The sequence below is a fragment of the Triticum urartu genome, chromosome 2, assembly GCF_003073215.2.
Source record: "Triticum urartu cultivar G1812 chromosome 2, Tu2.1, whole genome shotgun sequence".
Lineage (NCBI taxonomy): Eukaryota > Viridiplantae > Streptophyta > Magnoliopsida > Poales > Poaceae > Triticum > Triticum urartu.
In genome coordinates, this window is record NC_053023.1 from 520,667,558 (window position 1) to 520,688,068 (window position 20,511).

The 20,511-nt window shown below is 51.4% G+C and overlaps 1 protein-coding gene across 1 annotated transcript; it reads left to right on the top strand.

Annotated features, from left to right (window-relative positions):
* Positions 1 to 8,218: 8,218 nt before the first annotated feature.
* On the top strand, positions 8,219 to 12,497 carry LOC125538417 (putative lipoxygenase 5). Its single transcript, XM_048701674.1, has 7 exons — positions 8,219 to 8,780; positions 9,141 to 9,659; positions 9,919 to 10,242; positions 10,362 to 10,447; positions 10,583 to 10,995; positions 11,086 to 11,352; positions 11,440 to 12,497. The coding sequence occupies exons 1-7, from the start codon at positions 8,399 to 8,401 to the stop codon at positions 12,191 to 12,193; spliced, it is 2,745 nt and encodes a 914-aa protein (XP_048557631.1). The 5' UTR covers positions 8,219 to 8,398; the 3' UTR covers positions 12,194 to 12,497.
* The last annotated feature ends 8,014 nt before the right edge of the window (positions 12,498 to 20,511 follow it).

The window sequence follows — 20,511 nt, forward strand, 5'->3', positions numbered from 1 at the left end:
TCTCCCGATCGGTTGGATTGGGCCGAGGACCCCCATGGCCGTTTACTCATGGGCCAGTTCGGACAACCGATGACATATACGAGGAAGATTCCACAAGACTTGGTGATCAAGACAAGGACTCCTCTCCACCGACGTATTCGACTAGGACTCTTGTTATCCTAGGCCTCTGGTACATTATATAAGCCGAGGTCAGGCTAGTTGGTAGATTAGGATGACATTACTCATCATACCTGTAGGGTTTAGACCACAACATATGATCTCGAGGTAGATCAACTCTGTACTTGATACTCCATCAATATAAACAAGAGCAGGAAGTAGGGTTTTACCTCCATCAAGAGGGCCCGAACCTGGGTAACATCATGTCCCCTGTCTCCTGTTACCATCGATCCTTAGACGCACAGTTTGGGACCCCCTACCCAAGATCCGTTGGTTTTGACACCGACAATGGTGCTTTCATTGAGAGTTCCGTTGTGTGATCAGCAAAGGATCAATGGCTCGCCCGCAGATTAACTGCGACGCCGGCATCTTCGTCGCCGGTTCGACTAGTCACCTTGGCTCGACCGAGGACCGTGCTCCATCTCCGATCGTCATGTTCAGATGGGGGCCTTCATCAACATCAACTCCGATCTCTATCATGATCGTAGAGTAAGCATCCATGGAGCTCGGGGGCTCAACGTCAACATTGCCCTCGGGCGGCCGTGCTATTTTCCCGGACAGCAAACTTGTATCCGCTGCCACCACCTCCTTGAGCATCGGTTTGACGATTCGTTTGGTGGCATTGTGCGGAATTAAGTCTACAACAGCCATGCAAAATTTCGTCGAGTTCCGATGGAGGAATCTCCGGCAATCTACGATATACCGGAGCCCTGTCAAATCTGGACGGGAATCCGGACAAGTTTAGGGCATGGTCTCCAAAGCCTAGCTCGGAGGTCCTTTGGAAGACCCAACCGTTTATCTGCTGAGGAATTCTCATATCTACCACCCATCCAAATTTCAGCTTGATCCGACGGTTCAACATCCGGAAACCGTCTGATGAGTGGACCGCTTTTTTAGATATGTTTTCTACGCGAGAAAGAATCCGACCTGAGTTCATCTTTTTTATGAACGCGATTTCAGACATCCTTTTTGAAGGAGGTTTTGTATGGGGTATTGTGTTTTGTTCCCAAACACATCCCACTAATTTTAAGGTCTTGTCCAATATGATCTTCACCATCGCGCCGGTGTCAAACCAACCCGTCAACATTGCTCCACGGTTGTCGACCTGCGCTAGACACGTCGTCGCTTTGTTGAGCCGATATCAACTTCTTCGGATCATCATATGGGCAAGCCGAACAAGAGTTCGGCATCGCGAAGGATAAATCATCAACAACATCGCCGCCCCACGGATTACACGGAGCGTGCACACTGGCATCGCCGCACAGTCACTTTATCAAGCCGGTATTGACCGCGTCACAAGTTACGACCTGCGCCGCCATGGCCGCACTATTGCTTTTTCAAGCCAATGTCCATCACGCCGAACTGCTTCAACACCTCGGCTGACATGGCAGCTGCAACATCTCCTTACCGACCTGCTCCGTCACCTTGGCTAGACCGGGGGCTTCGCCGTCCCTTCTTCAACCTACTCCGGAGACTTCGGTGTCACCAGTCGACCAGCTTCATCACGTTAGCTGGACCGGGGGCTTTGCCTCGGCGAGCGCACCTTTTCCAGCATCGCCATGCCGCCGCTTCATCGCCCATCAGGCAATGGGTGTGCGGATCGAGTCCCAATTTTGGGAGTAACCTTTCTTCAGGTTGCTACAACAGATAAACCAGGTGCTATTAATCCCAGTATTTTTTCTTGTTTGGGTTTATTTTTCCCAAGGAATTATTACTCTGGTTTATTTCATCATCTGTACACAGGTCTATCAAATGGTGGCCGCATTAACAACGGTCGCGTGGTGGTTCGGTCAGTTTCCGTATACAGTTCGGCGAATGCCGCATCCGGAACTCAAACCGGCCTGCGAATTCAGGCTTAGCCACGCCTTCACCGCGTCACGCCGACGCCCTGCATCGACATGATTTCGGCGCCAGGCCACATCTCTTTCAATAAATTATTTTTGCGAAAAGCAATTATCCTTTTTGGACCACACTATTTTATGTGTGTGGGTGATCGACTTCGACTGCGTCACACGGTCACTTTGGCAAGCCGACGTCGTTGTCCCAATCGGCTCGCGTGATCACCTTGTTGGTCGAATCGCCATACCGACATGTTTTGTTGCCTCGGGGACTTCGGCATCGCTGAGAGAGCTCTACCTCATTGAGTGTTCGGCAGACGGGCCATATTTCTTTTATTACTCACTTTGCGTAAATTATTAATTATGCAACATTTTTTATTCCTGTTATCTTTGGCTTGCACTATTTTCTTTGCATAGGTAAAGGATCCGGGTCGGGCAGCGCTGTCACCTCGGCGTACCGACGTACCACGTCACCTCGGCTGGACCGAGGGCTTCGTCATTACTTCATTAAGCCATGCCGAGGACTTCGGCGTCACACTGTCGGCCTGCATTGGCCGTGCTATGTCGCCACTTTGCAGTGCCGAGCTCTTCACTCTGCCACCTCGGGACCGGCTTGGGGGCTGGGACCTTGTCCCACCGTAAGCCCGGGCCGTGCATCGACACCGAGCACATTAACCAGCTAAGTCGCTTCCATGCTTAAAAACCTTTAGTTTTAAATTTCGTTCGATTCAACCAAGCATTATGCTTTTTTGACAAAAAGTCATTTGCAAAAAAGTCTCTTTGTCAAAACCTTGTTTGTTGCAAGCAAATTCAAATACCCCGTTTACTTGGGGGCTTCCTTTGTGAAGCCTTTCCTCTTGCATATGATTATACTTGTACGGCTTCGTTCCTTGTTCGTGTATTACGCCACAATATGCACCATGTTGACTTAAGTGTTTCGCAAGCTGGGTTGCCTGACTCCTGTGCTTACCCCTACGTTCTTGATTGTTCAGCTAGGCGGTAAAGGGAGCACGTCTGCGATTGTTACTACCGGGTCATCCGAGTTAGTATCTCAGACTGGGTGAAGCCGAAAGCTAGTGCTCTTATTGTTTTCAATAATGGTCGGCAACTCATGAGTACAAAAAATTATTGCACAAGTCTCATAGTAACAATGAGCAACCGAAGAAAGGTATCGGTGGAGGTACTATTTTCTTCGAAGATGCTTGTTATACTTCGTCAGTAATATAGCATAAGTTCCCTGAGCGCGCTTTGTTTGTTACAGCCATATGGCCTGATTGCCTGGTTATCGGAAACACCATCGATACTTTCGACAGGTGGAGTACATGACACTTTTCGGTCCTTGACCGAAGAGGGAGAAGCCGACGGTCGGTTAAGACGCGTTTAAAGTTCAGGTGAACACATATATGATATAAGTACATCAGTACATACAATCATTATACATAAAATTCTTTTACCCAAGTCGCTTGGGGGCTTTTAAAATTTATATGAGTTGTTTTATAGTAAATGTGTTTTCTTTTTGGTCGTTGCAAAGTCTTTTTCTACCGCTCCTTTTTCGACTCGAGTGTATGGTTAATAGCTGGAAAGCCTGTCTTCTCTCCAAAAAGCCGCTCGAGTTTAGTTCGCTAAACTGGCCTCGAAGAAGTACTTCGCCTTTGGGATGAGGAGCTCGAAGCCATAGGCTGGCCCGCTTGACGTGTTGAGATCGGGCGTGTCATGTTAAAGTACGATAGAAGCACCATTTTTTTGTTTTTTTTTCCAATTTTTGGATTGGCACCGAACACTTGATCTTATTTGGACGTCAAGTTTTTATTGACATTTTTTGGTTTTCCAAGCTTATGGCACTTTTAAACTATTTGTGTGTTTTCAGCATAAGTCTTGCAGTGCAACGCCGGACACCTTTAGAGATTCGGCAAAAATATTCTCGGATATTGCTATATATGCATCGGTTTCAAATTGTGTCTTCGGTCAAATAGTTGGGTTACCCGGCTCCTGTGCTTGCCTCCTACGTTCCGCTTTGTTTGGTTAGGTGTGCAAAGGGAGAACCACTGCGATTGTGCTTCCAGCTCACATGGTTAAGCACCTCAGTGGAGAAAGCTGAAAACTGACTGTCACAATAAGCGTAAACTGGTCAGCGATCCAATGACTGTGTTAAATGACGGGCCATTCATAACATTGGCCGAAGTGTTTACGGCTTGACCTCAGATGTCGCCAAACACTAACCGGGGGCTCATAGCTAGCTTCCCCAGTTTAAAACTCCTATGACTAAGTGAAAGTTATAAAGCCCGCATATCTGATTTCCTCGTTTCCGCTAACACAACCGCCTTTGGGCACCGAGACGTCGGCTAAGGGTTGTCTTGTTATTGCGGAGACACCCTGCGTAGTATCTACAAAGGGGTAGAAGCCGACGATGGGCCACTTTCAACTGATAAATGGTCGCAACGGAGTCAAAATAAACATATCATCGTCATTTGTATTTCATATACAAGGGCTACCTTCCATAATCATCGTTATAAAGCCATAAATATGCATCAATTTGACTTAAGATTTTTGCCAAGCTGGGTTGCCTGGCTCCTGTGCTTACCCCTACATTCCTGATTGTTCGGCTAGGCGGTAAAGGGAGCACCTCTGTGATTGTTACTACGGGGTCATCCGAGTTAGTACCTCAGACTGGGTGAAGCCGAAAGCTAGCGATCTTAAAGGATCACATTGGTCGACAATGACGGAAGTAAAAAAATTTGGTTCATTAATACCACAGAGTTTGGGAACTTTCCCCGAACTAAATCCTCAATATTTTCCTCCCACATTGATCGGAGGTGGGGTTTCATGATCATGATAAGCATGACGACCCAAAGAAAGGAACCGATAGCGAGACTATTTTCCTTGGAAGATGTTTCTTACATTAAGTAATATAACATATCTCTCCGCGTACCTTTGTTTATAAAACTGTATGGCCGGATTGCCTTATTTTCCATAAATATTTACCCTTATAACAGCTTTAATAAAGTAGGACAAACACTCCCCGGCTTCTGGCCGAGGAGGTTGAAGCCGATGGTCGGTCAATAAAGTTTTGTATAATGCGGATCCGGGCATTAGTGATGTAAAGTACTTGGATATGTAGAATCATTACACATAATTTGTGGTTTTACTCTGGATATCGATCCTTAATTCGGCCACCCGTGCCCACATTAACGCTCGGGGGCTACTGGGCTTCGGGCTTATCATTCACTAATATTGAAAGGGGCGTATCGATCCGCTGATCTGGTGTTGCCACCCGACCAGTGTCTCAGGGGCTACTGTATTGACAATCCAATGCAGAAAATTTAAAGTGCAATATAGCTTTCGAGGAGATTATGATCCTCAGGTTGGTCGGCCGCACCCAACCTGAGTCTCGAGGAATTTGCACACCGCTTTTTGTGTCCCGAAGTATTCCCCCGAGTTAGGAGTTGATCCTCAGGCCGATTTTGTGAATCAACCTGAGTCTCAGGGGCTACTGGGATCAGTGGTCTTATGTCATCCTTCAGGTGCATCTCGGGTTTTAGAGCGATACACACCTTGAGGGCTACTGGCTATATATCTCGGCAGGGAATAAATTGCACCAATCAAAAATATTGACAAAAAATCGGCCCGCAGTCGGGGTGGTGCACCACCTCGGAAGCAGTCCGGCATAAAGCTCGGATGCAAGTGGCTGGTTCCATAGAGAGCATTTCCGGCATTAAGCTCGGCTAAACTCCTTCAACTTTTTTGAACCAAGGTGATCTATGACACCTCGGATATAGTCCGGCGTTGGAGCTTGGACATAGTCCGGCGTTGGAGCTTGGACATAGTCCGGCGTTGTACCTCGGATATAGTCCGACATTGGAGCTCGGACATAGTCCGGCGTTGGAGCTTGGATACATTCCGGCGTTGGAGCTCGGAAGCGGCCCGGCGTTGGTGCTCGTCTACAAAAGATACCTCGAATATAGTTCGGCGTTGGAGCTCGGACGCAAGAGGACACTGCCGCCCGGGAACAACTTGAAACCCGAGGTGTGGCATAAAAATAACAAGGCATTGATAAAGGTCGAAGACTTAAAGGGCTCCTCGGATACCCGACGTGTGAGATCTTTAGATTTAGCTCGGCAATCCTCAAGATAGAAGATGGGAAGATTTGTTGAACCAGTTTTCAAGACCGACAACCGAAGACGAAGAACAGTTCGGAAGAACCAAGGAGTGTCCCCAACTTGAAGACCGGTTCAGGGGGCTACTGACGGTGTCCTGGACTAGGGGGTACTCATCACATCGTCTCCCGATTAGTTGGATTAGAACGAGGACCCCCATGGCCGTTTACTCATGGGCCAGTTCGGACAGCCGATGACATATACGAGGAAGATTCCACAAGACTTGGTGATCAAGACAAGGACTCCTCTCCACTGACGTATTCAACTAGGACTCTTGTTATCCTAGGCTTCTTGTACATTATATGAGCCGAGGCCAGGCTAGTTGGTAGATTATGATGACATTACTCATCATACCTGTGGGGTTTAGACCACAACATATGATCTCGAGGTAGATCAACTCTGTACTTGATACTCCATCAATATAAACAAGAGCAGGAAGTAGGGTTTTACCTCCATCAAGAGGGGCCGAACCTGGATAAACATCGTGTCCCCTGCCTCCTGTTACCATGGATCCTTAGACACACAGTTCGGGACCCCCTACCCGAGATCCGCCGGTTTTGACACCGACAGCCGTGCTTGGGCCGGAGGGGGAAGAACGTGGGCCGGCACAACACGGCCTGACTAATAATCGTGCCATGGCGGGCCGGGCCGTGCCAGGCACGATTAATGTGGGTCGGGCTGTGCCGGCCCGGCCCAGCCCATTCGGCCAACTATGGCCGGTATCGGCCCGGCCGAGGACGCCTGAATCGGAGGCGAGGGTCGCACGGCACAAGCGGCAACGTGCGAGGGAGGCCATGGCGACGGGCGATGCATCGACGAGGCGGCGGGCACTCGCGCGCGCGCCCTTCGGTCCCGAGGACGCGCTCATTGCGTCCGTCCTCCGGCACTCCCTGATAACGACGGAGACGAATAGAAGGCGACTGCGGCGGAAGAACACCGAAGCGCTCCGGCTCGCTATTGAGCTGTCGGAGCGCGAGGCACCGGCGAACGCCGGTGGGCACACCGAGGAGCAGGAACGCTTACTCCGAAGGCTTGCCGGGGGTCACATGGAGTTGTCCAACGACTACGAAGACTCAAGCACCGACAACGACCTTCCGACGGCCAATGCATACCCCGAAAGCGAAAGCAGCACCGCCGACCGCAAGGGGGAAGGGGGTGGCAAGGAAATGGTGATTTTCTCCGCCCTTCCTTGTTGTTTAAAAAAATATCGCATGTTTGGGGTACTGTTCGATTGAAACTGCATCTTTTGATTGTCCGATGATCGTTTATGCTACAATTATGCCTGTTTTAACTAGATTTTGTGCTAGTTCGATGATCCACGTAGGTTTATTTTTTAATGTGCATGTGTTGCATGGATATGAAGGATCAAAATTGAGATACGCAGGTGTGGACGCACCTAAATGAGAAGTGCCCGGTCATTGCCCACGGATGCGGGCGTTTGAGAGGTCCGGATTTGACGTCTTCGGCTGTAGATGCTCTAACCGCTTTGTTATACACTAGGAAGTGTAATTTTTGTTACTACATCCCATGTTCTCTGGACTAACATAACACTGGTTATGAACAAACGATGCTTGGCGTACCAATGCGTCGAATTGTCGGGGCTCACCGGTTTTCATCAAGATGCACCTACAAACACCAATTAAAACGATGAAACAGGGCGGCGGGTCCGCCCGACGAACCACCCGACGGCCCCGCCCGTCCCCCTGGGTTTTATTGAGGGTGTACCGGGGGGCTTTGTTGTCCGAATCACCAGCCACAGAAACCCATCCCCGCGCTTCAGCTGCACCGGCACCGGCACCGGCACCTCACCTGCGCCGAAGCCTCGGCCCCGCACCCGCGCAGCTCGCTCGCCCGCCCTTTTCTATTCAGCGTGCGCAGGATGCATGTATGGAACACGTGTGGCCGGCGCGGGGATGATTCCACGTCGCGCTCGTGGTTTCCCAGCCCTCGCACGCACGACCGCGCGCTCCCTCTGCCGCTCTGGGTTAGCTACCCTTCGCTCTCCTCCCTCCAAGCCCCGAGCCCGCCAGCGCGCGCGACGCGAGCGCCTATATATAATGCGCTCCCAGCCCCACTACGAGAGAGAAAGGCAGCAGAAAAGAAAACAGGGGCTGGTGTCCGGTCCAAGATCCAGAGCGAGAAACATACCCCCCCTCCCCGGCCAGCTGCTTTGACCCATTTTCGTGTCCGGCGAGCGATCTTAACCTTGGCCTACTGCGCCGACGAGGGGGGGAGCTTCTTTCTACGGTCATGCCGCCGATGGAGCTGGTGGGGAGATCGCTCTTGCAGGCAGCAGGCTCTGCCAGCACCGCAGCGCCGCGCGGCGGCCGGGAGCGCGGGGGCGGCGGGCTCTGCTTCGCGAGCCTCGGCGGGAGGCAGGGGAGGAGGACGGTGCGGTCGAAGGCGCCGGTGGGCGCCCTGGCCGAGCGGGTCGTCCTCACCCCGGCGCCGGCGGAGAGGGTGGCCCGGCCGGAGGCGCACCCGCAGAGCGTGGCTGCGAGGGCCGTGGTCACCGTGCGCCGGAAGCGCAAGGTGGAGGTCAAGGAGCAGGTCGCCGAGCAGATGGACGCCTACGCCGACAGGGTCGGCCGGAGCGTCCTGCTCGAGCTCATCAGCACGGAGACAGACCCAAGTAAGCCACCGCCGCGAAGCTTCCCTGCCGCGTTTGAATTCCGCGGCCCTCGTCGGCTGCATCTTCGAGCTTCTCCTTTTCTTCTCCCCCGCTTTCCGTTCGCCGCCTCAGCTCCAGGGGCGAGAATATTCCAGCTGGTGTCTCTTGACCTGCGCGTGCGCGCCTTCGTTTTCGAGTCATCGTGTCCACATGGAAACCGAGCGTACCAACCTACCCATCGCTCTGTTTATTGATTTGATTTTTCTTCTTTTCTTCCCCGCATGTGGCATGTTTGTCTCGAGTATCAAAATCAGAGCGAATCATTGGATGCAAGCATGCATTGAGCTGAGTGGATCTTCGCTTTTTCTCTGCTGTTGCCAGGAAAGGGAGGCCCCAAGAAGAGCAAGAAGTCGAAGCTGGTGGGGTGGTTCGAGAAGCGGGACGTCAAGGCGGAGCTGGTGGTGTACACGGCGGAGTTCACCGTCGACGCGGCCTTCGGCGAGCCGGGCGCGGTCACCGTGCTCAACCAGCACCAGCTCGAGTTCTTCATCGAGAGCATCCTGGTGGAGGGCTTCCCGTCCGGCCCGGCGCACTTCACCTGCAACTCGTGGGTCCAGCCCACCCGCGTCGACCCGGCCCCGCGGGTCTTCTTCACCAACAGGCCCTACCTGCCGTCCAAGACGCCGCCGGGGCTGAGGGAGCTCCGGCGACGGGAGCTCAAGGAGCTGCGCGGCAGCGGCACCGGCGTGCGCAAGATCACCGACCGGGCCTACGACTACGACGTGTACAACGACCTGGGCAACCCGGACAAGGGCGCCGGGTTCGAGCGCCCCGTCCTCGGCGGCGACAAGCTGCCGTACCCGCGCCGGATGCGGACGGCACGGCCAAGCACCGTCACAGGCAAGTCGCTTTCCCTCCTCCTTCTTCCTCTCTTCTCCTTGATGGCCGCCTTGCCTTGACACCACCGTCGGCGTCGACTCCACCGATCCATCCATCCATCCATCCAATAAATTCTCCGATAGCAACAGTGTCGTCCCCGACATGGCGGGAGCGAAACCGTCGGTCCGGCTCCGGCGCGTTGCTTTCGTATCCGAACCACCCGATCGTCACTGACGTTGACACTGACCCGCCGCGGCCGTTGCGTTTGGTTTGGGTGCAGACGAGGGCGCGGAGAGCAGGGTGGAGTACCCGGAGCCCATCTACGTGTCGCGCGACGAGGAGTTCGAGGAGGGCAAGAACGAGATGCTGTCCGAGGGCGCCATCAAGGCGCTGCTCCACAACTTCATGCCGCTGCTGGTGAGCTCCGTCTCGCCGGACAGCCGCGACTTCGCCGGCTTCCACGACGTCGACAACCTCTTCAAGGAGGGCCTCCGCCTCAAGCAGGCCCTCCACGACCAGCTCTTCCAGAAGATCCCCTTCGTGCGCAAGATCCAGGAGAACAGCGAGGGCCTCCTCCGCTACGACACCCCCGACATCATCAAGAGTAAGAAGCCCTCCACCGAATCGTCCGTCCATCACCCACTGAGATACGATAAGATACGCCATGGCTTCTTGTTTTGTACTGACGCTGTTTTGTTTTCTTGGCTTGGCCTGTTGTTGCAGAGGACAAGTTCGCGTGGCTGCGCGACGACGAGTTCGCGAGGCAGGCGCTGGCTGGCATCAACCCCGTCAACATCGAGCGGCTTCAGGTAAGCCGTCCCTCTCGCGCGGAACACGGCAACTCTGCAGCTTCCAAAACAGAGCTGCACAACTGTGCGTTGCTGTCTGCAAACTCTCTCTGTGCGTGCAATGGGCCTGAGGAAAGCGTTTCGCCTTCTTTCTAGGTGTTCCCGCCGGTGAGCAAGCTTGACCCGGCTGTCTACGGCCCGCCGGAGTCGGCCATCACGGAGGAGCACATCATCGGGAACCTGGACGGCATGTCGGTGCAGCAGGCGCTGGAGGAGAACAAGCTCTACATGCTGGACTACCACGACATCTTCATGCCTTTCCTGGACCGGATCAACTCGCTGGACGGCCGGAAGGCCTACGGGACGCGCACGCTCTTCTTCCTGACGGCCGGGGGCACGCTGAAGCCCATCGCCATCGAGCTGTGCCTGCCGCCCATGACCGACGACTGCAAGCGCGCCAAGCGGGTGTTCACGCCCCCCGCCGACGCCACCAGCATCTGGCTGTGGCAGCTCGCCAAGGCCCATGTCTGCTCCAACGACGCCGGCGTCCACCAGCTCATCAACCACTGGTACGCCTCTCTGAACATACCGATTCAGAATTCCCACTGCCGGCGATGGTGGCAGACGAACTGAGCTGAACGATCGTTTTGGCGGTGCAGGCTGAGGACGCACGCGTGCATGGAGCCCTTCATCATCGCGGCGCACCGGCAGATGAGCGCCATGCACCCCATCTTCAAGCTGCTCAAGCCGCACATGCGCTACACGCTCAAGATCAACGCGCTGGCGCGGCAGATCCTCATAAACGGAGACGGCGTCATCGAGTCGGGGTTCACCCCTGGCCGCTACTGCATGGAGATGAGCTCCTTCGCCTACGACAACCTCTGGCGGCTCGACCAGGAAGGCCTCCCCGCCGACCTCATCGGAAGGTACCTACAAGCTTCACTTCAAATGGCTCTGCTCCTATCGACCGTTGCAGTAGCACAAAAATTCATTTGGTGCTTGGTTTGTCGCAGAGGTATGGCGGTGGAGGACGCGAGCCAGCCGCACGGGCTCCGGCTGCTCATCGAGGACTACCCCTACGCCACCGACGGGCTGCTCCTCTGGTCGGCCATCGCGCGGTGGTGCGAGGCCTACGTGGCGGCCTACTACCCGTCCGACGAGGCCGTGCAGGACGACTACGAGCTGCAGTCGTGGTACACGGAGGCCGTGCAGGTGGGGCACCCGGACAAGCGCGACGCGCCGTGGTGGCCGCGCCTCACGACGGCCGGCGACCTCGCGTCCCTGCTCACCACGCTGGTGTGGCTGTGCTCGGCGCAGCACGCGGCGCTCAACTTCGGCCAGTACCCGCTCGGCGGCTACATCCCCAACCGGCCGCCGCTCATGCGCCGGCTGGTGCCGGCCGAGGGCGACCCGGAGTACGAGCACCTCGTCGCGGACCCGCACCGGTTCTACCTGTCGGCGCTGCCCAGCCTCACGCAGACGACGACGTTCATGACGGTCATCGACACGCTCTCCACGCACTCCGCCGACGAGCAGTACCTCGGGGAGCGGCCCAACGAGGAGTGGACGGCGGACCCGGCGGCGCTGGCTGCCGCGCGCGAGTTCGCCGCGGAGGTGCGCCGCGCCGAGGAGGAGATCGAGCGGCGCAACGCCGACCCCTCCCGGCGCAACCGCTGTGGCGCCGGCGTGCTGCCGTACGAGCTCATGGCGCCGTCGTCCGGGCCGGGCATCACCTGCCGAGGCGTCCCGAACAGCGTCACCATCTAGCCCGCAGAGAGTAAATTCAAGGGACCGTGGGAATTTTTCAGCCTCGATATACTTTGGGCAGGGAACGTCTCAGGGAAAGTAGATAAGAGAGAAACGCCATTGATTTGGGCCCTCGCCGTGAAGGGCCGAATCGCCATTGATTTGGGCCCAGATAGGAGAAGATTTAATTGCATTTTTTTTCTGTTCAAAAACTGGGGCATGCTAATATAGTGGAATGTGTAAATGATCTTGTAAGTTCCTATAGTAAAGGGATTCCGACAGATGCTTGAAACATGTGTAAATCAATGGAAAATAATTCAGAGTACTAGCTCAAAACTTGCTTGAGAACATCATAACAATGGAAAGTAATTCAGAGTAATACCTCAAAATAATCCAGTGCCAATTTTGTCATGGCTTACTTGGTTGGCCTACATTAGAAAACAACATCACAATGGAAACTAATTCAACGAAATGTAATGTTACTGTAACTATATGTACAATATCAATTAGTAGATCCACACTTGGCCCAGCTGCATTGGTCCAACTCATAATGCAAAACTTTGAACAAAGGCATACCAAACATCGAAAGGGAAAACTGTGTAGACTGCCAGTAAAAACCGGAATCGTTTAGCTAAATATCTTGAAATAGGTTTTTGCCCCGCTTTATAAATAAAGCACCAACGCACGTTCATACACAAGTCATCCAAGTATGAAGAAAGGAAACAATAAGTCTGTTGGGGCAACAAAAAAAACATGACCTAAAAGTGGAAAACAAACAATGCAGGACACTACTAAGGGGCGCCAAGAGTTGATGGGTGACGAACTGCAGACCATCCAGTATGCAACCCAGCGAGTCCATGTCCCGCCGCCTACAGAACGAACGCCGATACTACATAAAAAACAACATTTTAAACACAAAGTCAGCGACACATCACACAAAACCTTCTCGGTAGCCATACTATTGTGATGTCATCCATAAGGTCTAGATCATTGCCGCGAACACCAAACAGAAATGGGCATCTCCTCCTCCTAGTATATGGAGCCTTCGTGTCCAGAAAGTCACCTAGGTCTGAGCCTTGCCCCTTGGACCTATAGCCTCACGAGCACAGCTCCATGAAAGGCGGGCAATGGGACTAAAGAAGATATGCGTCCATGATTTGGACACCACGTAAAGGGGACAAAGGCCATCACTATGCCGATGTCGCTTTGCTACTTCCATGACCGAGGAGGGAGGCCTCGGAGCAGTTGTCGAATGAAGATCGAACACTAGTGCCTATTGTTTTATGGTTTGGATGTGTCTGAGGGAGTCCTGGACTAAGGGGTCATCGGGCGTCCGGCCTGTTGGACATGGGCTGGACTATTGGGCCATGAAGATACATGATAGAAGACTTTCTCCCGAGTACGGATGGGACTCTCCTTTGCGTGGAAGGCAAGCTAGGTGGACGAATATACTATTTCCTTTCTATGTAACCGACTTTGTACAACCCTAGTCCCCTCCAGTGTCTATATAAACTGAGGGGTTAGTCCGTAGAGAACAATCATAATCAGGTAGGCTATACTTCTAGGGTTTTAGCCATTACGATCTTGTGGTAGATCAACTCTTGTAACCCCCATGCTCATCAATATTAATCTAGTAGGATGTAGGGTTTTACCTCCATCGAGAGGACCCGAACCTGGGTAAACATTGTGTTCCCTGTCTTCGGTTACCATCAACCTCAGACGCAAGTTCGGGACCCCCTACCCGAGATCCGCCGGTTTTGACACCGACATTGGTGCTTTCATTGAGAGTTTCGCTGTGTCGCCGCCAAGAGGTTCGATGGCCCCATCAATCATCCACAACAACATTGTCCAGGGAGAAACCTTCCTCCCCGGACAGATCTTCGTGTTCGGCAGCTTCGCACTGCGGGCCAACTCGCTTGGCCATCTAGAGCAGATCGATAGCTACGCCCCTGGCCACCAGGTCAGATTTGGAAGCTTGAACTACGTCGCGGACATCCGCGAAGACTTGATCTTCGATGGATTCGAGACCACGGCAGTAGCCGCTCCATGTCACCACGATGAACATGGCTTAAATCTGTCATCGAACTACACCCAGGAGATAGAACCTACAACTGCTTCGACTCTAGATCTGGAGCAGGTCACGCCGTCCGAGGACGGGAGGCTCAACCCCACCATGGAGGCCGCAGACTCAGCGGCGTTGGAGCCACACACAGACCCAACCTCAAGTGAGATCTGTGTTACCAGAACCCCGGACACGTTTCCGGCTACAGGTTCCAAAGCCTGTGCATCCGCGCATGATGAGCTTGATCGGTCGTCGATCGTTGAATTCAGCTCCGCAGACATCTTCCGGCACTCACCTTTAGGCGACGTGCTAAACTCATTAAAAACACTCTCCCTAGCGGGGGACTCACAACCAAATTATATCCGGTTTGAATTGGAGGCCGATGAATTTCGCTTCCCCCCCCCCCCCCCCCTTAATAGCCACTGTCAAAGACTCAACTGACATGCTCAATTATGGCTCCGATGACATCGACAGTATGTTCGACGATGCCGGAGAAGAAGAGGCCCAAAACCTGCCATTCACCGGACGCGGGACGACCACTTCCTCGTATGACGTATACATGGTGGACGCACCAAAAGAGAATATCGGAGATGACAAGGAAGATCCGGTCGAGGATAAGCCTCCCGAGATACAACCAAAGCGTAGACGTCAGCGGTGCCTCTCTAAGTCACGCCGCAACAAAGATAGCAACACAGGCACAGGAGAAGATAACACTCCGGACTGTGCGGAAGACAATGAAGACCTCGGTGATGCAACTTCCGAACAAGATGAACGGGAAGATGGGCGAATTAGCCCTGATAAACAGGCCACACACGAAGACTCGGAGGACTGTAATTATCTCCCGCACTCCGAGGGGGAGGCGAGCCTCGGCACCGAGGATTTTATCGTTCCCGAGAAACCTCTTGAGCAGGAGCGCTTCAAACGCCAGCTAATAGCCACTGCAAGGAGCCTGAAAAATAAACAGAAGCAGCTTCAAGCTGATCAAGATCTGCTCAATGATAGATGGACCGATGTCCTGGCAACCGAAGAATACGGCCTCAAGCGCCCAACCAAAAGTTACCCGAAGCACAAATTGCTACCTCAGTTCGATGACGAGGCGCTAGAGCCCGTACCATCATTGCGCAATGCGGCTGACCGACTAGCACGCGGTCGGGATAAAGCGGCAACTCAAGCCGAACATAAAACAGCTCAAGGACACACATATGACCTACTACAGGACTCAGACGGTAGATCAGGTCAGAATAGATAAATCTGCGGATCACGGAGACGTGCCCCGACACGCGATAACGGCTATCTAGCCAAACACAATAGCTATACTCACGTCCGGGCCGCGAACCGTAGACGGACTCTATCCGAGCTACGTCGCGATGCGGCCCGATACAAAAGCGCCGCTCACCCACTTTGCTTCACCGACGAAGTAATGGACCACGAATTCCCAGAAGGGTTTAAACCCATAAACATCGAATCATACGATGGAACAACAGATCCCGCGGTATGGATTGAGGACTTTCTTCTCCATACCCACATGGCCCGCGGCGATGATCTCCACGCCATTAAATATCTACCACTAAAACTAAAGGGACCAGCTCGACACTGGTTAAACAGCCTTCCGGAGAACTCCATTGGCAGTTGGGAAGACCTGGTAGACGCCTTTCGCGATAACTTCCAAGGTACATATGTCCGGCCACCACATGCCGATGACTTAAGTCACATCATCCAGCAGCCTAGAGAGTCAGCCAGAAAGCTCTGGACGAGGTTCTTAATTAAAAAGAACCAAATTGTCAACTGTCCGGACGCCAAAGCCCTCGCGGCCTTCAAACACAGCGTCCGGGATGAATGGCTTGCTCGCCACGTCGGTCAGGAAAAACCAAAATCCATGACAGCCCTTACCGCTCTTATGACCCGCCTTTGCACGGGAGAAGACAGCTGGCTCGCTCATAAGAGCAATGGCGCCAGCGACCCAGGCACTTCCGAAGTCCGAGACGGCAACGGAAAGCCAAAATGCAATAAATACAAGCGTCATAATAATGATGAAATAACACAAGACACAACAGTTAATGCCGGATTCAGTGGCTCCAAGCCCGGTCAACGAAAAAAGCCATCCAAGCCAAATAGAGACGGACCATCCAACCTCGATAAGATATTGGATCGTCCATGCCAGATTCATGGCACCCCCGATAAACCAGCTACCCATACCAACAGAAGATGTTGGGTCTTCAAACAAGCCAACAAATTCAAAGCCGAACACAAGGGGAAGGGGTCGCCCAGTGACAGCGATGACGAAGAGACTCGCCGGCCGAATACTGGGGTTCAGAAGCAATCCCCCCCGAAGTGCAAACAGTAAATATGGTATATGTTGGGGAACGTAGTAATTTCAAAAAAAATCCTACGCACATGCAACATCATGGTGATGGATAGCAACGATAGGGGAGAGTGTGTCCACGTACCCTCGTAGACCGAAAGCGGAAGCGTTAGCACAACATGGTTGATGTAGTTGTACGTCTTCACAATCCGACCGATCAAGTACCGAACGCTTGTCACCTCCGAGTTCTGCACACGTTCAACTCGATGAAATCCCTCGAACTCCGATCCAGCCGAGCTTTGAGGGAGAGTTCCGTCAGCACAACGGCGTGGTGACGATGTTGATGTTCTACCGTTGCAGGGCTTCGCCTAAGCACCGCTACGATATTATTGAGGTGGACTATGGTGGAGAGGGGCACGACACACGGCTAAAAGATCCAAGAGATCAATTGTTGTGTCTATGGGGTGCCCCTCTCCTCCGTATATAAAGGGGGGAGGAGAGGGCCGGCCAAGGGGAGCAGGCGCGCCCAAGTGGGGAGTCCTACTCCCACCGGGAGTAGGACTCCTCCTTTTCCTATTTGGAGAGGGAGAGGGAAGGAAGAGGAAGGAGGGAGGAAGGAAAGGGGGCGGCCCCCTCCCAATTCGGATTGGGCTTGGGGGGGCACCTCCCTTGCTCCTTTACCCTCCTTTCCACTAAATCCCATTAAGGCCCATATACCTCTCGGGGGGTTCCGATAACCTCCCGGTGCTCCGGTATTATCCCGATCTCACCCGGAACCATTCTGATATCCAAATATAGTCGTCCAATATATCGGTCTTTATGTCTCGACCATTTCGAGACTCCTCCTCATGTCCGTGATCACATCTGGGACTCCGAACTACCTTTGGTACATCAGAACACATAAACTCATAATATAACCGTCATCGAACTTTAAGCATGCGGACCCTACGGGTTCGAGAACTATGTAGACATGATCAAGACACGTTTCCGGTCAATAAACAATAGCGGAACCTGGATGCTCATATTGGCTCCTACATATTCTACGAAGATCTTTATTGGTCAAACCGCATAACAACATAGGTTGTTCCCTTTGTCATCGGTATGTTACTTGCCCAAGATTCGATCGTCGGTATCTTAATACCTAGTTCAATCTCGTTACAGGCAAGTCTCTTTACTCGTTCCGTAATACATCATCCCGCAACTAACTCATTAGTTGCAATGCTTGCAAGGCTTAAGTGATGTGTATTACCGAGTGGGCCCAGAGATACCTCTCTGATAATCGGAGTGACAAATCCTAATCTCGAAATACGCCAACCCAACAAGTACCTTCGGAGACACCTGTAGAGCACCTTTAGAATCACCCAGTTACGTTGTGACGTTTGGTAGCACACAAAGTGTTCCTCCGGTAAACGGGAGTTGCATAATCTCATAGTCATAGGAACATGTATAAGTCATGAAGAAAGCAATAGCAACATACTAAACGATCAAGTGCTAAGCTAACGGAATGGGTCAAGTCAATCACATCATTCTCCTAATGATGTGATCCCATTAATCAAATGACAACTCTTTGTCTATGGCCAGGAAACATAACCATCTTTGATCCACGAGCTAGTCAAGTAGAGGCATACTAGTGACACTCTGTTTGTCTATGTATTCACACATGTATCATGTTTCCGGTTAATACAATTCTAGCATGAATAATAAACTAATAGCAAGGCACACATCAGGTCTGGTACACAGACATGATAGAGCCTATGGCTGAAGCATAGGGAACATCTTTCATTTTCTCTCCATCTTTTGCAGTGGTCGGGCATTGAGTCTTACTCAACTTCACACCTTGTAACACAGGCAAGTACCCTTTATTTGCTTGATCCATTTTGAACTTCTTCAAAACTTTGTCAAGGTATGTGCTTTGTGAAAGTCCATTTAAGCATCTCGATCTATCTCTATAGATTTTGATGCCCAATATATAAGTAGCTTCACCGAGGTCCTTCATTGAAAAACTCTTATTCAAATATCCTTTTATGCTATCCAGAAATTCTATATCATTTCCAATCAACAATATGCCATCCACATATAATATCAGAAATGCTACAGAGCTCCCACTCACTTTCTTGTAAATACATGCTTCTCCAAAAGTCTGTATAAAACCATATGCTTTGATCACACTATCAAAACGTTTATTCCAACTCCGAGAGGCTTGCACCAGTCCATAAATGGATCGCTGGAGCTTGCACACTTTGTTAGCTCCCTTTGGATCGACAAAACCTTCCGGTTGCATCATATACAACTCTTCTTCCAGAAATCCATTCAGGAATGCAGTTTTGACATCCATTTGCCAAATTTCATAATCATAAAATGCGGCAATTGCTAACATGATTCAGACAGACTTAAGCATCGCTACGGGTGAGAAGGTCTCGTCGTAGTCAATCCCTTGAACTTGTCGAAAACCTTTTGCAACAAGTCGAGCTTTATAGACAGTAACATTACCGTTAGCGTCATTCTTCTTCTTGAAGATCCATTATTCTCGATGGCTTGCCGATCATCGGGCAAGTCAACCAAAGTCCACACTTTGTTCTCATACATGGATCCCATCTCAGATTTCATGGCCTCAAGCCATTTTGCGGAATCTGGGCTCACCATCGCTTCTTCATAGTTCGTAGATTCGTCACGGTCTAGTAACATAACCTCCAGAACAGGATTACCGTACCACTCTGGTGCGGATCTTACTCTGTTTGACCTACAAGGTTTAGTAACAACTTGATCTGAAGTTTCATGATCATCATCATTAACTTCCTCACTAATTGGTGTAGACATCACAGGAACCGGTTTCTGTGATGAACTACTTTTCAATAAGGGAGCAGATACTGTTACCTCATCAAGTTCTACTTTCCTCCCACTCACGTCTTTCGAGAGAAACTCCTTCTCTAGGAAGGATCCATTCTTAGCAACGAATGTCTTGCCTTCGGATCTGTGATCGAAGGTGTACCCAATAGTATTCTTTGGGTATCCTATGAAGACACATTTCTCCGATTTGGGTTCGAGCTTATCAGGTTGAAGCTTTTTCACATAAGCACCGCAACCCCAAACTTTAAGAAACGACAACTTTTGTTTCTTGCCAAACCACAGTTCATAAGGTGTCATCTCAACGGATTTTGATGCTGCCCTATTTAACGTGAATGCGGCCGTCTCTAAAGCATAACCCCAAAACGATAGCGGTAAATCAGTAAGAGACATCATAGATTGCACCATATCTAGTAAAGTACGATTATGACGTTCGGACACACCATTACGCTGTGGTGTTTCGGGTGGCGTGAGTTGCGAAACTATTCCGCATTGTTTCAAATGTAGACCAAACTCGTAACTCAATTATTCTCCTCCATGATCAGATCATAGAAACTTTATTTTCTTGTTGCGATGATTTTCAACTTCACTCTGAAATTCTTTGAACTTTTCAAATATTTGAGACTTATGTTTCATTAAGTAGATATACCCATATCTGCTTAAATCATCTGTGAAGGTGAGAAAATAACGATACCCGCCGCGAGCCTCAACATTCATTGGACCACATACATCAGTATGTATGATCTCCAACAAATCAGTTGCTCGCTCTATAGTTCCGGAGAACGGTGTTTTAGTCATCTTGCCCATGAGGCATGGTTCGCAAGTACCAAGTGATTCATAATCATGTGATTCCAAAAGTCCATCAGTATGGAGTTTCTTCATGCGCTTTACACCAATATGACCCAAATGGCAGTGCCGCAAATAAGTTGCACTATCATTATCAACTCTGCATCTTTTGTCTTCAACATTATGAATATGGGTATCACTACTATCGAGATTCATCAAAAATAGACCACTCTTCAAGGGTGCATGACCATAAAATATATTACTCATATAAATAGAACAACCATTATTCTCAGATTTAAATGTGTCGGCGTTCTGGGAACGGGGGTCCCCAGACTTGCCTGCCTG